Source organism: Vigna angularis, chromosome 8 (genome assembly GCF_016808095.1).
Source record: "Vigna angularis cultivar LongXiaoDou No.4 chromosome 8, ASM1680809v1, whole genome shotgun sequence".
Lineage (NCBI taxonomy): Eukaryota > Viridiplantae > Streptophyta > Magnoliopsida > Fabales > Fabaceae > Vigna > Vigna angularis.
In genome coordinates this window covers 32,829,816-32,853,911 of record NC_068977.1, presented here as the reverse complement: position 1 = coordinate 32,853,911, position 24,096 = coordinate 32,829,816, and the positions used below count along the sequence as shown (strand labels likewise).

The 24,096-nt window shown below is 31.8% G+C and overlaps 3 protein-coding genes and 1 long non-coding RNA gene across 7 annotated transcripts; 1 reads left to right on the top strand and 3 right to left on the bottom strand.

Moving 5' to 3' along the window:
• The first annotated feature begins 4,970 nt into the window (after positions 1 to 4,970).
• LOC108344018 (uncharacterized) lies at positions 4,971 to 7,133 on the top strand. Of its 3 annotated transcripts, XM_017582480.2 has the most exons (3): positions 4,971 to 5,515; positions 6,013 to 6,032; positions 6,150 to 7,133. In XM_017582480.2, the coding sequence occupies exon 3, from the start codon at positions 6,373 to 6,375 to the stop codon at positions 7,063 to 7,065; it is 693 nt and encodes a 230-aa protein (XP_017437969.1). In that variant the 5' UTR covers positions 4,971 to 5,515; positions 6,013 to 6,032; positions 6,150 to 6,372; the 3' UTR covers positions 7,066 to 7,133. The 3 variants fall into 3 exon arrangements, with proteins under 3 accessions (XP_017437969.1, XP_052723132.1, XP_052723133.1); XM_052867172.1 differs by lacking the exon at positions 6,013 to 6,032; XM_052867173.1 differs by having other exon boundaries at positions 4,971 to 6,032.
• A 1,003-nt stretch (positions 7,134 to 8,136) lies between these two features.
• On the bottom strand, positions 8,137 to 9,269 carry LOC108344987 (uncharacterized). The gene is made up of 4 exons (XR_001833602.2): positions 8,972 to 9,269; positions 8,772 to 8,902; positions 8,578 to 8,674; positions 8,137 to 8,485 (listed from the first exon to the last, which is right to left on the bottom strand). It is a non-coding gene; the product is annotated as an uncharacterized LOC108344987 (long non-coding RNA).
• A 1,046-nt stretch (positions 9,270 to 10,315) lies between these two features.
• Positions 10,316 to 17,881, bottom strand: LOC108345710 (extra-large guanine nucleotide-binding protein 3). Of its 2 annotated transcripts, none has more exons than XM_017584416.2 (8): positions 16,505 to 17,881; positions 16,218 to 16,355; positions 15,105 to 15,209; positions 14,810 to 14,995; positions 13,828 to 14,011; positions 12,515 to 12,759; positions 11,241 to 11,410; positions 10,316 to 11,152 (listed from the first exon to the last, which is right to left on the bottom strand). In XM_017584416.2, the coding sequence occupies exons 1-8, from the start codon at positions 17,594 to 17,596 to the stop codon at positions 10,567 to 10,569; spliced, it is 2,706 nt and encodes a 901-aa protein (XP_017439905.1). In that variant the 5' UTR covers positions 17,597 to 17,881; the 3' UTR covers positions 10,316 to 10,566. The 2 variants fall into 2 exon arrangements, with proteins under 2 accessions (XP_017439905.1, XP_017439906.1); XM_017584417.2 differs by having other exon boundaries at positions 12,515 to 12,756.
• Positions 17,882 to 20,234: 2,353 nt separating this feature from the next.
• LOC108344871 (uncharacterized) lies at positions 20,235 to 22,869 on the bottom strand. Its single transcript, XM_017583393.2, has 4 exons — positions 22,466 to 22,869; positions 21,463 to 21,608; positions 20,618 to 20,736; positions 20,235 to 20,464 (listed from the first exon to the last, which is right to left on the bottom strand). The coding sequence occupies exons 1-4, from the start codon at positions 22,678 to 22,680 to the stop codon at positions 20,363 to 20,365; spliced, it is 582 nt and encodes a 193-aa protein (XP_017438882.1). The 5' UTR covers positions 22,681 to 22,869; the 3' UTR covers positions 20,235 to 20,362.
• Between the last annotated feature and the right edge of the window lie 1,227 nt (positions 22,870 to 24,096).

Genomic DNA, 24,096 nt, shown 5'->3' with positions numbered 1-24,096 from the left:
CCTCTACAAGTTTTGCTGATATTATGTTTAAATTATAATTTAATTAATATAAAAGAGTTGATAAGTTAAATGCACTGGGTAATTTGGAAGTTAACCTTTTATTTTATTAATTTTCATTTTCGCATACCCCTAATAATAAATTTTTATATAATTAAGGACAAAAGAATCATTTTATACCTTTAAGTTTACTTACAAAAAATTTTCTTTCATACACTTTTATATTTATTTGACATACAGTATAAAAATAAAATAATAATAAAAGAATGAATTTTTATACTTTGAAAAAAAAATAATGTTAAATGAAAAAAAAATTGTGTGAAATAATCATTTATCTTACCGTATAGTTTTTAATAAAAGGTTTTACTAGATTTTCGTTCTTCTTAATTATTTTAATAATTTTCTTTTCTTCTCCCTTTTCATGAACATGCTTCTCACATAAACGCCATTCTTTTCGGCCTGCTACTTTCTTAAGTCATGGTTTTAATCGTAATGGAAACTTCTAAGGTTTTCTTAGTTAAAATATTCTGATTAATAAAACTACGTTATTACTCTCTCTATTAATTTTTATATGTCTTTTAATATTGTTTTACAATAACTAAGAAGTAAAATAATATTTATTATAATAGCAAAATAGTTATACAACAGGAAGACAAATAAAAATGAATAAATTCTTTTCAAAATTAAGCCAGATAAAAATGAAATATTTTAAACTAATACTTAATGGTACATAAATTATGTTGTGTACGTAGTACATTTTTCAGTAAACCAATTAAATTAATGAAATATTCTTAAAATACAAAAAGACAAAAAAGATCGACCGTCGTAGCAAGCTGGAATCCTTCTGTAGAATTACAAAAATAAAACTGAAGATTTCGATGTTGTTTGAAATAAATAATAAATGTATTAGTAATCGTTAATTAAAAATATACATGATTAATAATTTTATATTAGGGAACGTCCAAGTCCGACATAATATATAAACCTAAGTCCTAGGAATTAGAAATGAGTTGGCGTGGTAATAGGAGTCAATTTGTGAAAAAATATACAGAAATCAAGTTAAATAGAAACGGTGATGTTGGGGCATCAAATATGTTTTAATTAATCTTAAATGAAACTTTAATCATACTTTTTTTTAATCATTTTATTTATAACTAATTTGATTGTTGATTTTTCATCGTACAAATTGAAGACAAAGTGATAATTTATGTTTTATTTGATTTTATTAAAAACAAAACACTATTATTAGTTTGACCTTTTCTATATATAAAAGTTGTCTGTGATGGTGATCGAATGGTCGAAAGAAAGAAGACGTTGGTATCTGTTTTACGAAAGAAATAAAACTCCATTGTTGACAGCTTCAAACTCTGCAATTACAAACCAAAAACCCTTAATCTTTGACCTCTTTGCGTGTGCAATGAGTCCATGACGCAATAAACACCATTTTATTCTTATAACTTTCATCACATTTATTTATAATTCTAAATAAATATCATAAAGATCTAGAAAATTATATTTTAGAAGTTATAGTTGTTTAAAAATAATAAGATTTCATTATTTTAGTATTAAAATGATTAGTAGTTTTTTAAGATATATTTTACTATTACAATTATTTAATTTTGTTTAGCACAAAGTTTTATTAATTTTATAATGTTTTATTTTATGAGTTTAAGCAGTAAAAATTGTGAAGTTATATATACAAATTTCATTTTTCAAAATGATTGCGTAGGACTGAGTTACTATTAAAATTAATTTATTAAAAAATTTATAAAACTTGTGTACATGATTATGATTGATTGAAAATTTTCATAATAAAAGATTTACATCTTATAAGTTTCACTTAATTCTTTTTACCGTTAATCAATTTTATATAAGTGAAAATAAATCTATGAATTCGATACATAAAATTAAATTAAACTAAAACTCATTATTTTAGTATGATATCAAATTAAATTAAAACTTATTATTTTAGTGAGATATCTTTCTTAATTGAGATTTTGATCTTCGTATCAATAACTTCTTTTATTTTTACACTCACAATCTTGACATGAAAAGAAAAGTATTATAAAAATTCAATGATAAAACTGATTTATATTATACAACTTAATATAATATGAAAGTTATTCAAATTTTATCATAATAGAATTAGGCCTAAATTTTACAATTTTTACTTCAGACACGTACGTAAGAATTATAACACTTCAAAGAAAACTTCAATAAAATAAGAATTTTATAAAAACATAATGATACTTTGACAACATTTTTTTTACAACATTTTAATATCATCTACGTGTTATTCTGTGATTGATCTAAAATTACTCCACAATCAATAATAATAATCATAAACAGTAACATAAACCAATCATAAAATAACACGATATTAAAATGTTGTAAAAAAGATGTTGTTAAAGTATCAGTATCAATAAAATAAAGTTTGTAAATGTTGATTAAAACAGAGAGTTATAAACAGATTGAGTCTGACATGGTGGTTTAAGTAGCAGTTGAGGAGACATGTTAGAGGCAATAATTTCCTCAAGCAAGACGGTGCAGCCACATGAGACAACAATGTTATTGTCAACTTTCTACTATTTAGCATTTACTTTCGACCTCAAACAAAAATCTAGGTTACCAGTTTAAATTCTCACATTATACCTAACGACCAAAAATACTTTAATTTTTCTCCTATGTTACATGCAAAGGCAAATAATTTAAGGTAGTGGTTTGACTAGGATACTGTACTATATTGAATTCTCTTGTGTTTATTTTATATACATATGAGTGATGAGGAATTGAAAGTACAGCATGGGAGTTAGGTATGAATATGGAGTCAGAAAAATACAATCACTCTTCTGCCGGCGATAATGGAACCACCCTCTTCTTTAAATAAATAAATAAATTAGTAACTAATTTAACGAGTGACACTTAGATTCTATTCATAAAAAAATACATACTTTAAATATATGAATATTTTAATAATTTTTATTTTTAATTTAAAATAAAAAATAAAAAAATCGGAAATTTTTCAAATATCCTTAACTTTAAAATTTAAAATCTATAATACACAAGAATATTTTTATCAACTAAAATATGATACATTTTAAGAGGTTACATAAGTTAGCAAACTTATATATATATATATATATATATATATATATATATATATATATATATATATATATATATATATATATATATAAATTAAAGATTAAATATGTTTTTGAATATTTAATTTTAAGTAAAAATTTAAATTAGTTCTTTCAAATTTTGACTTAATTTAATCCTTAATTTTAGTAATGTATTAAGTTTTTTCAATTAAATTTTGTTAAGTTTATTTGACATTTCAAATGTATTTAGGATAACATTTTTGTTGAGTTATTTACACTATTTGTTAATATTAATTGAGAAACACGTTTGAAACCTTAAATAAACTTAAAATATGGTTAAAAGAACTAAATTTATGCGATTCTAAAGATGAAAGACGGAATTAGTTCAGAGTTTCGAAAAGAGATTAATTTCAAGATTTATTTAAAGTTAAAGGATAAAAATATATTTAATCCATAAATTAATAATGTATTTATTGAATTGAGTATTCAAAGAAGGAATTTAGCTTTGTTAATTTGATTAATCAATGTTGAATTGTGTTGCATGATGATGGGGAAAGTTAGGCTTCATCTTAAATGGTATAAGTTAGGTTTGGAGAGTTAAAATATGAAATTGGCCTGCTTGAACGAGAGAGATCTATTTTAGGTTTCGACCGACATCTCTAATAGTCTTTGACTTGAAACGTATATTTTTAAATTTATTTTATCATAAAATATTTCTACTTAGGTATACATGCTTTAAAATAGGTAAACAAATATTGTAAACACTGTTACTTATGGGTCTTTTGAAAGGTAGATTCATATTAGATATTCAATTTCATATCAGTGACGAATTTTTTAAAAATATTTTAGGATATCAAGATAGTATAAAAGTTTTGAACATGATAAATACATAAAATATATTAAAATAAAAAACTTGTATTTCTATATTAATTTAAATGTATAGAAAAAAAACAAGACTCATGAGTCTTCTAAGTTCTTGTAAACTCTCAAAATATTAAGATAACATGTTTATAATATTAAGACTCAAAACTAGTTTATTTCATAAAATTTGCATTCATTTTGTATATTAAAATTTGACATTAAATGAAATGAACTTATTTTTAAAGATAAAAAATAAAAATAGAATAATTTGAAACATCTACTTAAATTGTCAATTATGGTTATATATACAATTAATTTTGTGTTCATTTAATATATTTTACAATCAAGTAATAAGATTGTGAGTTCAATTCATCGTACGATTGTCTTAAAAGACACTTCGATCAGGCTTAGAGAGTCGATATTATTGTTTAAGCCATGAGATGAAAATTTAAGTGCAATGCTTAGGTGATAATCCATATTTTGGAATTTAGAAATTTTGATAACAATAAGTCGTCATTTGGTAGAAAGAAAAAATTGAGGAAATGAATGGGAAAAGAAAAAGAAAGACATAAAATGAGTGTAAAAAATGTTTTTTGATTGGAAAGGAATGAGTAAAAAAATATTGATTTTGTTTTTTTTTTATTAAAATAAGAATTAAATTATGTTAAGTAATTTTATTAAAGAAAATTATTATTATATTTTAGTTTTATAATTAAATAGTTGAGTAACCATCCCATATATTTTTACATTTTCCAATCAAACTATTAAAATATCTTTTAGTAACATTTAATGTTATATTTTTTGAGTTTGTTTCTCCAAAAAAAAGAAAATTGTTTAACGATGACACGATTTTATTAATTTTAGTAAGCAAATATTCAGGATTTTGAGATAAAAATCCATATTAAAAGAGAATTATAAATATGTTGACATTTTGTACTTGTGATTTATAATAAATAATATTATTATGTTTATATATTTAAATATTTTATTTTAGGTTTAATACCCAATTTTGTCCCCACTTTGGTTCGGAAATCTCAAGTTAGTCCCTTTATAGAAAAGTGAGTTGAATGGATCCTTACTTGTAATTAATTGACTCTAATGAGTCCCTTCCGTTAAATAGAAGGAAACGGAGTTAGTGGACTGATGATGTGGCAGTTGTCTTTGGTGAGGTGTCAATACGCAATTGTTTGCGTGCTTACGTGGTGTTAGGGTTCCCCATTTTCAAATTGGGTTGTATTAAAAATTGGGGATAAAGGATTTGGAGCTGATTTGTTTGAGATTAGGGCATGTCCGAGAAAGAAGACAGAGGCAGACAGTGATCGTGGGAAGACGGAGCAGTGGTGGTTCGCGGTTGGCGTTGGAAAGAAAGTCCAAGAGAGATAGATCCAACACTCTTCACTTTCTTTTCTCTCTTTCTTTTGTCTTTTTCGTTTTTTGTTTTAAATAATATATTAAAGGCGACAACATTCGTTTCCTCGCCATAGCCACAAAAGTTACAGTTTTTGTCGTTCATTATATCCATCCCATTTCGCTCCCATAGCCCTAACCCATCTGTGAGTTTTCCATGCTTTCTTTTACGCTGCATTTTACAATTTTCCTTTTCTGCGATGTTCGAGAATCAAATTTATTTTTTTATTTTTGCTACTCTTGTAAATCTGTTCCGTTGCTATTTTAGGGGTTTGATCCAAGTTAGAACAACTGCTCCTGCATTCGCACTAGCTTACATGTTATTACACATGCATTATGAATACCTTGAATCCAACAACTATTTTCTACAATGTTATTTTAATTTCAGAGCGTATATAAGTTATTAGAAATTGTAAAATTTAATAATTTTTGGGTATGAATCATTGCCATATTGATCTCATTTAAATGATAACATCGCTTAACAACTGTTAAAATATTGTGAGAATGTCTCTGCCCTTGAAGTTTTGAATTGTTTTGTCTGCTGCATAAAAAAACAATGTTTAACTTTTCCCACTAGGAAATTTGTTTGTTCAGGTGCTGAAATACTTACATTTTCTTTTCTTTCTTGTTTTTTTTTTCAAAGGAAGGAGTTAGTGTTTCTGGGTAATCATACTTTTCTTTTAAATTCACTTGTTGATTTTATCCAGCATTACGATTAGGGAATGTTGGAAATCAAACATACTTTATTTGGTCAAAGAATAACATTTCTCTCTTTTTCAGATATATTTTCTAGAGAGAACTCTGTAATTGGCATTCTGGAAGATGAACCAACAGAATCATGGATTAGGTACTCCTTTAAATGTTCCAGTGAAACGAAAACGTGGTCGACCAAGAAAAGAAGGAAGTGCAGTTCAAGGGGAGAATGTAGCTGTAATTCCTGATTCTGACAAATGTGTTGTACTCGAGCCAAACAACTGGTACAACTAATGATTGTGACGATGAAATGGTAGGGAAGTTAGTTAGTGGTGTCATTGAAGGAACTTTTAATGCTGGATATCTTCTTAATGTTAAGGTAGCAAACACTGATGCTGTTTTAAGAGGCCTGGTGTTTGTACCAGGTCACTTTTCACCTGTTTCTGTAGAAAACGACGTGGCTCCACATGTCAAAATGATCAAAAGGAAAGAGATTCATATTCCAGTTGTTAACCCACATGCAGAGATACATGGCTCTTCTGTTCCCTCATCAGTACAATTCAACAAACAACCTTTTGAGCCAGAATTACGGGTACCTGTGTCTGAAGAGCTAGTGCCACCAACTGATATTCATTCTAGCATCTCAGAAGTACCTGAGAATCAATGTGCCTCTACTTTGATAGCCATTTCAATTTCCAGTGGAGGAATTCCACAGGGGACATCTGAACCTAGACATGTGAATCAGTCCACGTCTATCATGTCAGAGTTTGATCATGACAAAACGATCAAACAAGATGAAACACTTCATGAACTTGATGCCTACAGACAGGTAAAAGAATCTGATGTGGATGGTGGAGAAACAAAAGACTCAGAAGCAGCATCTAAACTCATCAACCTGGTTCCATCAATTGACAACACCAATAAGGAGATCGGAACTGGACAGCAGGTTGTTCCTTGTGTACATCATCCTGTTACTGAGCTCTTGGTATGTGAAGAAATATAACTTGTTGCCGGTTGGTCCTGTTGCAAATTATGAACTCTTCGCTTGTATGAATATCAACAATTGGGTCAGTGTTTGGCTAAAAGTAGCATTGTTTATGGAGATACTTTTGGTAAGAATAAAGAGAAAGTGAGTATGAAAACAAATATTCTAATTTATAACTTTGAGGTTCTGCTATGGACAAAAAAAATACAGGTGAAACTTTGTAAAGCGATATCCTGTACCTCAACAGAGGCAAGAGAAATATGCATTGTCATTAAAAATACTCGCTATTTCGCGCAGGACAAATGTAAAAATTCTTCAAAAAACATCAGCTTAAATTTATGTCAATCAACTTTTCTATAGTTAAAAATATTATATTTATCAATAAATTAGGGTAGATTAACCTCAACAGAAAAAAAAAATACCATTAATTGGAAATATGTATCAATTATATTTACGCAGATTGCAATGAGAACCAAATTCATTTAAATGTTTCAACTAAAATCCAAATACACTACCAACGAACGTAAAACACGAGACTAATTATCTGTTTTTCAAAGGTTGAGCAATACATTTAATTTTCATTAGAATCCTACTATCATTTGACAAAACTTGACCTGTTTTCATTGTGAAGTATCATCCAAAATAATAAATTCAGGTGATCTCTAAAATATTAATCATCTATTAAAATATTTAATTATTTAATTTCAATAACATTCAACAGTAAAACTTTTTCATAATTTGTAAGATCGCTTCGGTGATTTTTTTAATGCAAAAAAGTTAAATTGAAGACCAAAATTCATTTTGTCAATAGAAGCAACTAGATGACATGTAATATGTTCAGAAATGCAACATTCCTTCCACCATGTTATCAAATTGTTAGCATTTATCATTTTTTATGTTAATTAAAAATTCATTACACTCTGCATCTCTCTTTCACGCCAGAGCAAGCTCAATACGCGACAATGCATCGTACGCTACATACACAATATGCCACCCGCTTAATATTCTGTGTTACAAATAATTAATAGGAGTATCAAATGTGGAAGGGTTCACCAGATGCATAAACATCAAGGTACTCAGCAAGCAATATTTAATGGGTACAAAATAAAAGTTCGCATAGAATGTTTAATGCTAATAGCAATGATAGGAAGGTAAATGAGCCAAGTTTGTTCTCAATGAGACAATTAGAGTAAGAACCAAAACGAGTATCATAGATAGGATAGGATTACAGAAGAAAACGGAAAATTGGGGCAGAACTTGCTTAGCTATATCCTATTTGCTGTTGTTGCTGAGGAGGTTGGTAATTTGCGTAGCCCGGATAACTGCCATACATATTGGGATCTTGTCCAGCAGGAGCATAACCATAATTTTCATAACCCTGCGCAGCATATCCATAGTAACCACCACTGCCATTCCACTGATTCGCATCTGGTTGGGCCTGAGTCATCCACGAAAACCAAATTCATTATAAAAATCAATTAACAAGGATAAAGCATATCAGAATGACCACAGTTCAGTAACATTGCTTACTTGTTTGTTTGAAGGACTTCGGCCCCATGAAAGCCGAACATTTTGTCCACCCAAAAGTGTGCCGTTTAAAACCCGCAAAGCTTCTTCTGCACAGCTCCTGGTGCATAAACATGAAAAATCACGGCACAATCAGAGGACACTGCATTTAGACAAGTTACCAAGATATATATAAATTACTTCAATGATTAAATTACCTGTCCGCAAATTGGACAAATCCACATCTCTTGCCAGCTGGAATCTTCACGTGAACTAACTCTCCATACTGCCCAAAAACTTGTCTCAAATGGTCATCGGTAACATTAGGATCCAAATTGCCGACAAAAATCTGCAATTAAACTAGGGTCATGAACAAGAACAAAGAAGAGCAGTTTCTATATTGCAAAGAAGTACGCACAGTTGTATTATTTGGATCATGCTCGTTCTGTGCCCCTTGAGGATTCTGATATCATGCTTCCAACCAATCCTCTGGATGAACCACCGCGACAGCTCCCCTATGAGCAAGACGAACAACCGTGATTCGAAGACATTGCGAACCCCAAAGAGCGAACCCGAAAGAACGAACCCCAAACAGAGACAACCACTGACAACGAAGAAGAAGTCGCCAACCGCGAACCACCACTGCTCCGTCTTCCCACGATCACTGCCTGCCTCTGTCTTCTTTCTCGGACATGCCCTAATCTCGAACAAATCAGCCCCAAATCCTTTATCCCCAATTTTTAATACAACCCAATTTGAAAATGGGGAACCCTAACACCACGTAAGCACGCAAACAATTGCGTATTGACACCTCACCAAAGACAACTGCCACATCATCAGTCCACTAACTCCGTTTCCTTCTATTTAACGGAAGGGACTCATTAGAGTCAATTAATTACAAGTAAGGATCCATTCAACTCACTTTTCTATAAAGGGACTAACTTGAGATTTCCGAACCAAAGTGGGGACAAAATTGGATATTAAACTTTTATTTTATTATGTTTTAACATTAGTGTGATTTTTACCATCTACATATTTGTAAGATATTCTCTAGTATCAATGTGTTTTCGGACAAATGAATGCATCTGTAGGGAAGAGTAAATGTGATACATAATATAGTTTGAAGAAGAAAAAAAAAATCAAGTGCAAACATGTGATAAAATAAATAAAACAAATCCTACAAGAATGCAAACATAATGGAAGCCAAAGAGTTAGAAAACAAGCATCCCACGTTTTATGTGAGTATGGTTCAAATGGAATATGTAATAAGAAATGAAACATGCCAATGGCCTTTTTTGTTTTCTTTTAATTACTGTCCTAATAATAATATTTTCTTTACTCATAAAATGAAGAAGGCGTATATTTAACTTAGGACAAGTTTGACCAATATAATTTTTTTAAAGAGAATGAGCTGTATAATTTTTAATTTTCTTGTGGTATATTTATATTTATTCATTTCATCCTTTGCAATAAAATATTAAGAAACTATCCTGATTATAATTTTTAAAATAATTTTCATTAGATCGAACTCAGTTGGCTCTAAGGTTATTCATTAATTAATGATAACAAGTCATTCATGCTTGCGGAGGCATCGTGATAGTTATAAAAAAACTGTTTAATTGCTAAAGTTGAATCATAAATTCAATATGCTTAACTCATTTACTTTCCTAATAACTCAAGCGATCTTTGTAAGTTAAAAGAAGTTAGGTTTTTGGGGATCTTTACGGACAAGGTAATAAATGGGTGGTTAAAAAATGGAGGGTTAAAGAAAAAAATACCTGATTTATTTATTATTTTTATTTTTCAAATTAAGCTGAAGAATATTGTCAACATGAGCTGTACAGAGAACAAATCACCTCTGAATTTACAACCTCTCAATCAAATTAGCTTAAGCTTATTTATGAAGGGGCAAAAATCATTCTGAAGCTGTTTGGGGAAGATCCTAAAAAACGAAAACAAAACAAATACTTCCACTCCCTGACCTTCACAAATGCAATGCTCCTACAAATAAATTCACTCCTGTCTGACGAAGGGTGAAGAACTCATTTCTGTACTGTAAAAAGAAGACTCTTCTGGGTTGATTTCATATACATCATCGTCTTTCTCGTCGTCCCATTTTATGATTTCCCTTATGTATTTGAATGCTTCATCCACTGACGTGCGGTCCCGACCTCGAGTTTGTCCCACAAACAACTTTTGCCCAGTTAGGGAATAATAAAGCTCTTTGAACTTCACAGCCACATAGTAGTATGCTTGGTGCGCTAGCGCGTGATTGTTGTGATGAGGTCTCACGGGGCAAAAGTCCCCAAACCACTCACAAGTTGATAAAGAAACTTTGTTTATCTTGTCTTCAAAGGCATCATATTTGTTTAGGAGAAGCACAAATGGAGTATCTTTAAAACAAGGATGCTTCACCAGACTCTCGAAAAGATCTTTGCTTGCCAGCAGTTTGTTTCGAAGCTGACCGTTGCTACTAGGCCACATCTGGTCGTAGTCACTCAGGGCAACACAAAATATGATTGCCCTCACATCTTCGAACATTTCCAACCATTTGCAACCATCACGCAGTCCCTTCGAATTTATGCGAATCAGTTGATATCTGAGTCAATAACGGTGTTAACAAGTCAAGAACATTTTCACAAGCTTCAGTAAAATAAGAGATAAGGAGATTGAGGAGAATGATTTACTTGGTTAAGGGAGGAGGGCAATTCAGGTTTTCACTGTATATCTCAGACATTGGACTCCTATCATCAAATGAGAACTCCATGAAAGCCAGACCATTGCTCTGTGTGACTCCTTCGGCATATAATACATCCTTATCAGAAGGTTCATACTCATTGCTCGAAATTTCTATTGCCTGTGCAGGATCACACATAATTATACATCTTGATAACAGAAGCACGTGATGGAAGTCAATATATCTTAAGATTGTTTTTTTATATTAGCCAGAAAAATATGAAAAATCAAAAGCACAATCTAGACCAATAAAATTAGAAGTTAAAACATGAACATGTACATCATAATATTCCTATTGCGTGTGCAAGATCTCATGATTAGACATCTTGATAACAGAGCACACTGAAGTGAAAGACAAATATTTATTATAAGAGCCAAATTTCAATGGACAGGAAGGAGTTATGCCCCATAATTTAAATTTTACACCGTACTTTAAAAGTGTTCTTTAGAAGGTTCGGTTCTCAGTCTTCTATCCAATCAAACTTTAGCAACTATAAAGATGATGGATAATGAATATCTTGCTGTAAGTTTTCCATGGCGGCAATATTGTTATGAAGGTATTTAAATATACATTGAGAGAGATATCAATTCATGCATTAAGAGAATCGTGGATATTTTTTCATTAGATAGACATCTTGACATCCATAAAAATCTACAGACATTAAATATTTACCTAAATCATAAATAAGTGAAAATATCAACTAATAACATTTGTTACTCCACTCTCAATCTTTTGATAGTATAATATACGCTTTTAATAATTAATGTGACAGCCGCTATAGTTTCCATAATTTCTCTTCCGCTATACAGTTTAATGTTCCACAGATATTTGTGATTATGTGATGGGAACAATTCCTATCCACCAAGGGAAATTGTATTATTTAACAATGTAGAGGAAAATACAAAAAAGAGAACAGAAAACATGATAGACACACCCTTCTAATCCAGGATTCTTTCTACAGCCGGAAAATATTACATTGCACCTCTTGCATATTTTTAAAGATTATTGATATATAAGGAGAAACAGTAGTTTGGGAAAGCAGTGACAATGTTCAGTTACTTTGAACTAACTTCAGAATGGAATTGGCAAAATAATGTTTAAGGACAAACATAAATAGCCATCTAAACATAATTACTAGTTCAGTGGCAATGAAATATACAAAACAACACCACTAAATACTTACCAAGAAGAAAAAATAATAAAAAGGAAATAGTAGAGTCATACCCGATCCAAGAAATATTTAGCAACGTCAGGAAGATTATGCAGTTCCTCTCTCCTCTTGTATGTTTCCTGAACAGCAGGATCTCTCCAGATCTCATCTACCATAGGAGCATACTCACGTGTTGCAGCAGGGAAGAAGGCCTCCAAATCTCCCGTTGCCATAATATCCAGTAACCAGTCAGAAAAGTGCTTGAATCTTTGATTGATTGAATAAATACTAGGCTTGTTTCCATCAGCTGCTGTTTCTGCTAAATTTAATTTACAATTAGATTCACTCACGGAACTGTATTTTTTCCTCAGACGTTACAAAAAAGATTATCAAATTTTATCATCCACAAAGGGAAAAATGATGTGGTATCAAAAATTACTATATCTAAACTTGAAAATTGTTGCTTAAAAGGACAGATGATCCAATATACTAGTCAAAACATAGTTGTATAGTCTTGTAGTTGTTGCAAATAATGGACAAGGAAAGAGAACTCTCTCCAAGATAGCAAGTAACCATTGAAGAGGACCATACTTAAATGGTTTGACAAAAAATTGGTTTTGGACAGAGCCCCCAACGGTGCCAATTGATCCACGTTATTGACCCAAGGAGTGAAATGAGTCTTGGTGGTGGTTAGTTGCTATAAATAGTTAGATTGTCTATGGAAATGTTAAATATTGTCATACAAAATTATATTTGATGAAGTTTAACATCTTAATAACAAATAATGAATTTTTTACACAGTAGACCAAAATTGAAGACAACATTTTGTATATCACGACAGAATCAAATAATGTTTTTATCAAAAAATTACCTCTTTAGGCCAAATATGCAAAACACAAAGCAATTATTTTGTCCTCTACTCCAAGAGGACTACACGTTCTTTGTTAAATTTTCCAATTGGACAACAATTTAAGACAAACCATGAAGAAAGAATGGCAAACGAATTGATATAGTGAGCATAAGAAATAGGTAAGTGGGTGAAAAATACAGAGCAACTGCATATGTTACGAACATTATGGAAACTTTAAGACCATTAATCATCACTGTATGATCATATAATAAACATATATCGAACAAAAAGAAATATAGCTAAAGATGATAGACCGAACAAATGATAGGATGCCTAAATATACAGAACAAATGTGAAAAGCTTCACTACTATATCATTCTTTCATGACCCCTAACAGAAAAAACAAATATTCATTGACTTGACATTGATAATAAAAGCCACAAAATAGTAGAAAGCAAGTGGCACTTCAACTTAAAGAGAAACAGTCCCATCAATCAATGAAAGAGGGAAGGAAATGGAAGGAAAGTGAAATTATACCTTGTACTTGTCCAGATCCTTCACCTTCTAATGAAGTAGATTCTCTTTCTGCCAGAGCTTCCTCTTCAAACTGCTCTCGTCCTTCAAGTAGAATGCTAAGATATTTGTACATGTTGCTTTGAATCATAAGCTTGATGTTTTGTAATTCTTCTGTAGAAAACTTGTTTCCATATAAAAACTTGGCCTGTTCCACAGGTGAGAAAAATGAAGTCTCAGATAATTAGAAATGATCAAATGTAAAAAACAAAACAACCAATAACACACCATTAACAGTTAACGCAAGGTTAATAGATAAAATAATAGATATAAAAAGAGTGTTATAATCACAATAACAAGCATAAAAGTCTGTTCCAACCAAAATGTGTCATAAGCATGTAAACTAAAATGATGAAGTTTTGAAAAATTATCTACTGCCACGTTTACACTGAAAAAGTCATCCATAATGAGCATATGAGAAATCACTACAATAAAAATAAGTCAAGGTCGCGTTTCCATTATCCATAAGTTGTGCATACAGATAAACAATGCATATAACTTGTTTAAATATACACCTAATTTCTTAGTACGTATGCATTCAGCATAAATGGGTATTCATCTGGGCATCAAGCACACAGAACATTAATACATAAAACTAATGGTATATGCATGCATGTATCATCCACACTTAAGCAAATACATTGCTATACGACATATATTTGTGAGAGTGCGGTTGAGCACGTGTTTATATCTAAACTCCTAAGAAAACAGTCAACTTATAACTACATTATTGTCAGTCTATCAGCCTCCATTGCACAATGAATCAAGAACATAAACTATTACTCGTCACTAAAGTCCTTTACCCATCAAAAAGGGAAAGCCAAAGATATTTAATCCAAACCAGCCAGGTTAAAAGTTAATAAGCACAAAAGGTGTGAAAACATGCAACTATGAGACAGAGGGTGAGAGAGACGGAAGAAGTGAAAGATAAAGGAAATAAACATGCCTGTTTAAATAGCGTGGCTGTTCCAGACCCTTCCATGCCAAACAACAAAAGTTTCTGAACTCTACCTTGCTCCAAATATTCAGGCACAGATCTTGTTGAATAGTTAGTTGAATTATCTCTGACCCCAGGAGGATTAGCGGGAGGTACAGGCAATGAGAATAATGAACAAATGAAACGAGTGGACGCCTGCCTACCATAAACCAAACTAATATTGTATAAAAAACCAATTAAGAGCAGAAACACTTTCAAGCCTAAATTGAACAGAAGTGTATGCTATTATCAGATAAGAGAGAACCTTTCCCCATATGTTCCCCTTAATATTATTTTGCCCTTCTTCTTCATAAGATCCATCTTCATAAACCCAGAAATGGGTATCTCGTGGACATTGAACATTTGCTAACTGAAATGATAACCAACAAATCACAAATAAATCAATGAGATGGTCTAAATTCATTTCAAAGAGGGAGCAGAACTGTCTACTGAAAGGCTCTTGCAGCCTCCTTTGAAGACAAGCTTCACAAGATCAAGATTTATTTCACGTGATATGGCATAAATGCATTTAAAAGAAGAACTGTCAACTGAAAGGCCTTTGCAGTCCTCCCCTTTCATGACAGGCTTCACAAGATCTCAAGTTGTTATGACAAGCATGGTTTTTCAAAAGATATAAAGATGCGCAGAATAAGAAAGAGACACAAAGGAAACTATAAGAGAGCAGGAAAATAAATAAGTTAGAGAAACCAGAAATTTTAGGTACAATATGTGAAAACAGACATTTAAGGTACAAATATATGAAAACCAAAACAACAACAAAATTGAAGAGGCCATCATAAAAACCCAAATTAATTTCCTAGGGTTTCATAAGTTGTAAATTGTCAACAAGTAGAAATTATGGTTCCATTAAAATCAGGTAAGCTTATATGCTTGAAATATTTTCTATTAATTTTAAAGGGAAATGCTTTGAAAAACAATTATTGTATGTCCAGGGTTAATATCTACTATCTCTAATACTTTACCTAGCACATAGAGTAATTTATGTAATGCCTTTTATTCTTGATATCGATAGTAATAGGTAAGAATTTAAGTAAAATCCAAACACCTAAATTTTTAGAAACAGAAATGGCCATAAGTTGACTGATAATAGCACGGTCCGTATTCATTTGTGTTTTTCCTTAGTTAACCGAATGTGTATAAACTTGTGAAGCACTACAACAATCAATTAGGGTTGCCACGTGGTACTTAGCACAACCTTAGTTGAAGCCAAGGCAGCATTGACGCTTAGCTATAAAAGTTGGTATCTAGCATTCTAGCCTAGATTCTAGTACATTTACTAACTTCCATGTTCAACTATTTCATTCAGAACCAAATCCAACCCAGATGAAAGCAGGAACCTGATTATTGATTTGATTACCTTTAACATTCTAAGCTCAATCTTTGTTATTTCACGGCCATTCATGTAGACTCTGGTATTTCCATTGCTCGCATCCGTCTGAAGCTTGCCTCCAATATTAAGCTTCGAACTTATTATCTTATCAGGCTTCTCTCCCTCCTGAAATCAATCCAACAATTCCAAGTTCAGCAAAACAATAAACCAATACAATAAAAGTAGCCTATTCATATAACCAAGGAAACACTAAAAGAAACACAAAAACACAACATATAGAAGCATTAAAGTCGTTAATAGTTTTCCATTTTCACCTTGCCCCAAAGTCCAGAGTCCTTATCATACCAATACCTCCCGGGCTTCAACTTCTGAGGAGGGATGGGGCAGCCCAGAATCTCAGCCAACTCCTCTTGCCTCAACTGCCTGCCATTCACAATAAGCTGCTCTGGCCGAAGCTGATTAGCAGGACATTCCTTTTCGGCCTTCATAATCTGATTAATCTCCAAAGAACTACACACTTTCGACAACATTCTAGAACACTTCCCCAAACTTGGCCTCTTCGATTCATCAATGGGCTTCCCAATGCAACTCACGCATTTTCTTCCCTCGGGCATAGACCCCATCGCTTTCAGCACACAGTTACTACAGTACCTTGAATCACACACCAAACACGCTTCCTTCTCCTTCAACCTGTTACTATTTCCACATCTGCTACAAATCCACCGCTTCTTATTCCGCGACGGCGACGCGCCCACCGGCGATCCCACCGGCTCCGTCGCAACCGACCTCGGCGACGTGAAATCGTCTCCGTCGTCGTCCTCGGAGTCCCTCGGAGTATGGAACGTCACAGTCGTCGGACGTTTGCCCGCTCCTGCGCCGCTTCGAGGCACCGGAGCAGAATTCGGCGGAGACTGCTGCTCAGACGCCTCCGAGGCGGAGCTTGGTCCATCTTCGTCGTTAACCTCGCCGGAATAATCGGATCGATAAACCACCTCGCCACTGCGCGAATCGAACTGCGACTGAGACCTGGAGACCGACGACGACCTCCGGCTCTCCACCGGACTTCTTGGCGGCGGCGGCGGCGGCGCGCGGTCGAAACCGCCGTTGCGGACTCGGCCAAACCGTGAGAACCGCGGATGCACCGGCATGGCGACCGGAATCGAGGCCGACGCGTTGTGATCGGAGACTATTGAAGCCGTCCGAATCGGTACGGCAACGGCGGAAGCGGTGGCGCCGATTTCGAGTGGATCGACCTTGGGAACGTCGTATGGAACCGGAGGACCTTCGTACTCGACGGCGATAGAGTAGTCTAGGTGCTCCTCGTCCGGGAGAGGAGCGCCGGCGGGGAGCATGCGGCGGAGGACGTGCTCCCAGGATTTGTCCTCTTCTGTGGATTCCGACGCCATTTTAGGGTTTTCGGAGAGCGTTTGGAGGGCTAGAAAGTGCGGGAAATTTATAAAGAAAGTGCGAGAATTCGAAGGAATCAACCTAAAGGTTCCATCGTCTTTTGGATCAGAGGAAGCTAAAGAGTTTGTGAGTGTTGAGTTGTCAGCTGCAGCAGTTGGCAGAAAGAAAGTAAACGGAGGCCTTTAACGCCAGACTCCGTCTCTCTTCACTATATTCCGTTATATTTCACGTCATCCTGATTACATATATGTTTTTTCTAATACATTTTTATGACATATGCATGAGTTAACTCCATCTTGGCTACTTAAATATTATTTTAATTTTATAATTTTAAAACTTCTCATAAAAATTATTTCAACGTTAAATTTCATATGAGCAAACTAAGTATTAATATAATTAATTTAAATAAAAAATTCAAATTATTTTTAAAATTAATTTATTTTTAATGAAATAAAACAAATACATAATTTTCTTTCTTTCTCTCTCTTTGTTTTGAATCTCTAACAAAACATTTATCTTGAGTTTTTAAGTCAATAAAAAGTCTTTCTTATTTTTGAAATTATAAATGAATTTAAAGGTTCTCACATCAATCATTGCCAAATTTTTATAGAGCCGGTTTTCGGAAGTAATTCTTATTATTATAAATAATTATGAAATATAGTTTAAACGACTTTATATTTAAGTATACATATAATTTAATCATGTAGATTTTTGTACTATAATCTTTACATTATTATTTCATAACGACTATTTAGAAACTTAGTTAAATTTAAAATAATTTTAAATGTCTAAAAATAGGAATTTAAACAAAAACGGATAAGATTAATCAATGTTTTTTCATATGATAATTTACTTCCACACTTTCTCTAAATAATTTAAAAAAATAAATGAAAATATAAAATGTAATTCAAACTGAAGAACAAACGTTTTCTTTTCTGACTAAAATTTAGCGGTTTTGTTGTAGATATTTTATTAAAAGAATATCTAATCATATATTTTTTTGATAATCATTTTAAAAGTCAAAAAACTCCTTTATCACGCGGAAATATATACGTTTATGTGTTTATATTTTCTATTAAAAAATATAATTTTCGAAAGGTAAAAAATTTGCATGAATCGTTTTAAAAATATATAATTAAATTTAAATGGAGAAGTTATGTAGTTATTTTATCAAATAAAGAAATTATTTTAATTTGTTAGAAATAATTTTTTTTTAGAAGAACGTATTATAAAAAAAATGTATTGTACAATGGTAGAGAAGATTTTTGAATAAATAATTTGTAAAATGATGCATAAGCTGTTTTTATTGACTATATTTATAACTTAATTTATTTTTACTTAAATATTAGTATTTAACATTTAGTTATAATTAGTTTTTATTATTACAAGTATATGTTTCAATAAATTTACGTATAAATATTAAACTCTAATAATTTTTAATTTAAATCTTTTTCAAATATTAATAAACGTATAATGATATTAAACACAAATACACGTAATAAATTAAAAAAATGCACTAGCACTATTGATATTCAATATCATTATTATTAATATTGGATGTGGCATAAACATATTAGAATAATATTAATACTAAATGAATAATATTAAACATTTTTATGAATAGTTATTTTAGTTTAAAATAGTTAAATTTAAAAAAGAAAACGGTCAAATTAAAAAAAAAAACAATCATGTAAGAATAAAATTAGAAAAAAGTTATTTTAATTTTTAAAAAAATATTTAAAAACGGCTATTTTCATATTTAATTTATTAATAGTTATATGCAATTAAATGCTCTTTAAAACGGCTATTTTCTTTTAAAAACGGTTGCAAAACATTTTGAAAGAGAGTTTCAAATCAACTCAACTCCATTTTAGTTAAATACGTTTAATTTTGATATTCTATTTGAAATCCAGATTGAAATTTTGCAATTATTCCAGATAGATCCTTAACAATCAGTTTAATATGTGGAGATTTTAGATTAAAAAATAAAAATTAAAAAAATAGCTAGAAGAACAAGACAAATCTATATTTGCTTAGAAAAACATATGAACCTTTCATTTTACAGAAAAAAAAAGTAGGTGAGCCTATTTACATAAAAGTTTAAGAAAAGTAAAATGACACAATTCAAATCAGAGGAATGGCAAATATAATTAAACAAACAGAACAGTATATAATAACATGAGGTTATACTTTTATGCTACATTACAAACAAGGAACCTTCTTCATAAATTTGATGCAGTCTTAGCGTTCTATGTAGGCGTCTGACATAACTTGGTCAAATACTAAGATATAAAGAAAATTATTCATTTTAAACCATTAGACTGTTATTTGCAGCAGGCATTCTGAAATCAATGGTATAATTGGATCTCAAACAACTTGACCATAGTTTAATATTGAACATGAATAGAGAAAAGAAAACACTAAAGAAAAATTAAAATTTATTCTGATAATTTCTATGGATTAACTGTACTTTACTGCATAAATACAACAAGAAAATGCATAGTATTTTTCATGTTTTCATGTTTTTCATATGTCAATTGTAAAACAAGTCCATAACCTTTTGGAATAATTCACCAAAACAAGTCCATGATCCTTTTATTCTTAGGTAGTTTGATCCTTAAATTTTAATGCACAACAGCCAATAAATACATCTGTTTTCATTTGAAATGATACCAGTTGTCAAATTTACAAAAATGGTGTTCATGGTATGCTTAATTAAATATTCATTAGTGTAACAGTTCTTTTTCTAGGGAGCCTGCAATATTCTAGTAGAAGGAGACACTGTACAAAAGCTTCCTCCTATACTTATTCTCAAAACCAGCAATAATTTCGTCAATTGATTCCTCCCATGATTCTGCTTTTTCAATCTGTGCACAAAAAACATACACAGTAAGCAATAAAACATTGAAAAGAAACAGAAAAAGAAAGAGTCATCTCCATTTCAAAACATATAAATTCATATAGAGCACTTCAATTTTGCCATCAACAGAAAATGTTGATGGGTTGCATGAGATACAAACCTCCTGACATAGATCCAAAGTATGCTTAGCTCCCACAGCTGCTTCGTCGTGGTTATCTTTTACCTCTAAGTTGATTACCAGCACAGCTTTCAATAAAACTTGATCTCTATTATGGAGATCTGCACATTGTTTAAGTTAGATAGCCATCAAAATAGGCATTAGAGTCATTACATTAGACACAATATGGTCTTCAATTCAGACACATATCTATGCTAGAGTTTCCACATGTACACACCAACTGGACAGATACCAATACGATATGCATGGAGGGACTGAGAAAACAATAGCTTCAGCCAAAACTATGAAATGTAGTTAAAAACTAAAATGTAAGAAACATCAAGTAATCCAGTATATAATCTGGCCACTCATTTTTATGAGGCAAAACATACTTAAAAAGTTACTAATAACTAAAAAAAGAACCAGAATGACTAAAAACAACTTAAGATCAACCAACAACCATAAAAGATAATCTAAAAGAAACACAGAAAATTAATGCACTTCACTGCATTTGCAACCTCCTTGAAAAAACCGGGGTTACAAACACCTTATTTTTCCGATCTCTTTTAGTTCAAATCCAAGGTCAAATCACGGCTAAGAAATATCTCTTAGGAACTTCCTTTTGAAACCACTAACAGACATCCCAGCTTAAAACCCAAGCATCTTATCCAATGAGGCCTATCAACCAAGACAATGTGAAGCAGAAGACTCTTTGTATTGCTAGCAAAATAAAAATCTATCTAAAAGTTACTCAGATTCAAATGTCCTACAACACCATTTTATATTCACTAACAACAGACCAATCAACAGTCAGAAAGCTGAATAAACAAATCAGGATGAATATTAACCTTCAATAACCATATCAAACACTTTTTCTTCAAATGTCAATACCACGTCAAAGACGCCATCAACAGCATTTTCCTGCCACCGTTGAGGTGCCAACTTGACTGTTGCATTTCTTTTAAGCATTGCCAAGATTCCATTTCGTCTATAGCTGTACTCTAGTCAAGGTTCCATCAATCCACCACACCACACAGAATAAAAAACAAGAATGCAAGTGCAAAGTAAACTCATTACCCAACATGCATGTAAGTCTAACAACAGATAGGCATATAGATAACAAAAATTAATGCGATCATGAACTCAGTATCTGCCTCTTATCTTGTGTATACAGTGACAACAATGAAACTTATACCTCTGACCTCATGCAAACTATCCCGACCACCACCATTTGACCGACCTTAGTGGGTTATCTCAATATCTTACTCCATTAGCTCAAACGACACAATCAAATAAGAACTTAACAATACCACCCCCTTTGCTCATTCAATCCCTACACAAAAATTCCCACCACTTGGTATCACGGTGAATAAAAGTTGCTCACTCCATCAAAACTATCCCCACCTAGTGTAACAAATACAAAACAACTAATTCAAAATAAATATTAAAAGGAACTGGTTTTCCTTTGTTTCGCTTCTATTTCCCCAAATAAAACAAGTTTAATTCCAATGTCTTGTCAGCATAAAAATAAACTTCATATTGCCAAGCAATAAAAAAATCATACAAGTAGAACTTCACCGGTAATAATTATAAAAGTCAATATACTCATCATAAGTTCAATATAAGAAAAACCCTCTACAGCCATTTGAATCAAACTCACACAAATAAGAGCACAAATCCAAGTTTACCGACAAAATTGAAAACAAGAAAACTTATGAGAGTAAAATGTTGAAGCTGAAAAGATGGAATCTTTTTTCAGTTGAAGCAACCCCACAAGTTGGGGATTTGATTTTGGGGTAAAGATAGGGAAAGTGCAGAAATAAAAACGAATAAAAAAAGTGAAGAGGATACAGTTCAGAGTCTTTTCTACGTAGGTCATCGTACATATGCTTGTAGGGGGTTCCGAATTCGTAGACATTGGGCTCCCTGACCGAGGGACCCGGGAGCTTCACGTGGGCACCAGTGCCGTAAGAAGACACTTCGAAGCCCTGCTTCTTGAGCAGGGAATGAGCCTCCATGCTCCTGTTCTGGTTCGAAGAACACACCATCGCGTACCGAAACTTCATCTCTTATGTTCTCTTCTCTTTCGAGGTTTGGTTCCTTTCTTTGTTTCTCGCTGTTGATGCTCTGTTGAAACTGAGATGCTGAATTGAGGAGAAGAGGAGAACAAGGAACAGAACAGACCCTCTGCAATGGAGTTAGGGCACATACGCTGGACAAAAATATTATCCTTTGCGATCTTCGTTCAATGGCTTGTGTGATTTTTTAAAAATTAAAAAATGCATTTATTTTGAATTAATAATATAATATGTTTTTTCATTAAGTTTTAAATTTCTTATATATTTGAAAAAAATTAATTAGTTTTTATTAAATTTTTATTTTATACTCACTTATAAAAAATTTAAAAATTTTCAAATTTTGTTGGTGGATTTTCTTTTATATTTTTCGTCACCTTATCTAGTTTTTACACGTTTAATTTTGTAATTCCGTATTTATAGTTTTATAATTATGTAATTTTTTAATTATGTATTTTAGTAATTCTATAACTGTATAATTTTATAATCTCTTTATGAAAAATTTCAAGTATCTTTTATCTTCTTTACCCACGTAATAACACTTTAATTAAACTTCTTCTTATCATAAATCATAAAACTATATATTGAAGTTTCAAATATTTTTTCAAAGTTTGATCCTTGTCTTAGTATTCTTATCATAAATCATAAAACTATATGTTGAAGTTTCAAATATTTTTTCAAAGTTTGATCCTCGTCTTAGTACGAGATAGAGCCATAAAATACGCAACTTTATTTAGTCTATCTACCACCACGAATATAACTCTCCTCCCAAATAAGTTAGGCAAACCTTCAATGAAATTTATAGTGATATGTCAAATGTGTTTTGGGATTAATAGTGGTTGAAGTAATCTCACAGATGTCGCATTATCATATTTGCATTGTTGACAAATAGAGCATTGTTGGATAAATTTATTAATATCATTAAGCATCATTTTCTAATGCATCACCAATTTTACCTTATTCCTTATTCATAGTAACCTTAACTCCTAAATGCTCTCCATTCGCAACATTATGCATCCATTTTAATATATTATGTCTCAACGTTGTATCATACGTCCGTACGGTCTACGCCTTTGAACGACCGGTCAGAGAAACAATGAGATTAAACGGTTTGTAATTCTAAGTAACCTTAAGCGCAATCTCTAATCAAGTTTATCGATAAGTCTTAGTTATTAGACATTGGGCTGTGATTACAGTTTTGCTGATCATAAGCTAATTTTGAAACCTATAAATACATATTTGAGGTAAGTAGGTAGGTAATTGCATTTATTGCGAATTTGAAATTTTACTCTAACTCGCAATTGATTAGATTACTGACTTGAGCATCAGAGTGTCTTTAAGAACATAATGAAATTTGACTAAGTATGTTCAAAATAACATAGGCTGATCAGGAGGAAATTGTGAAGA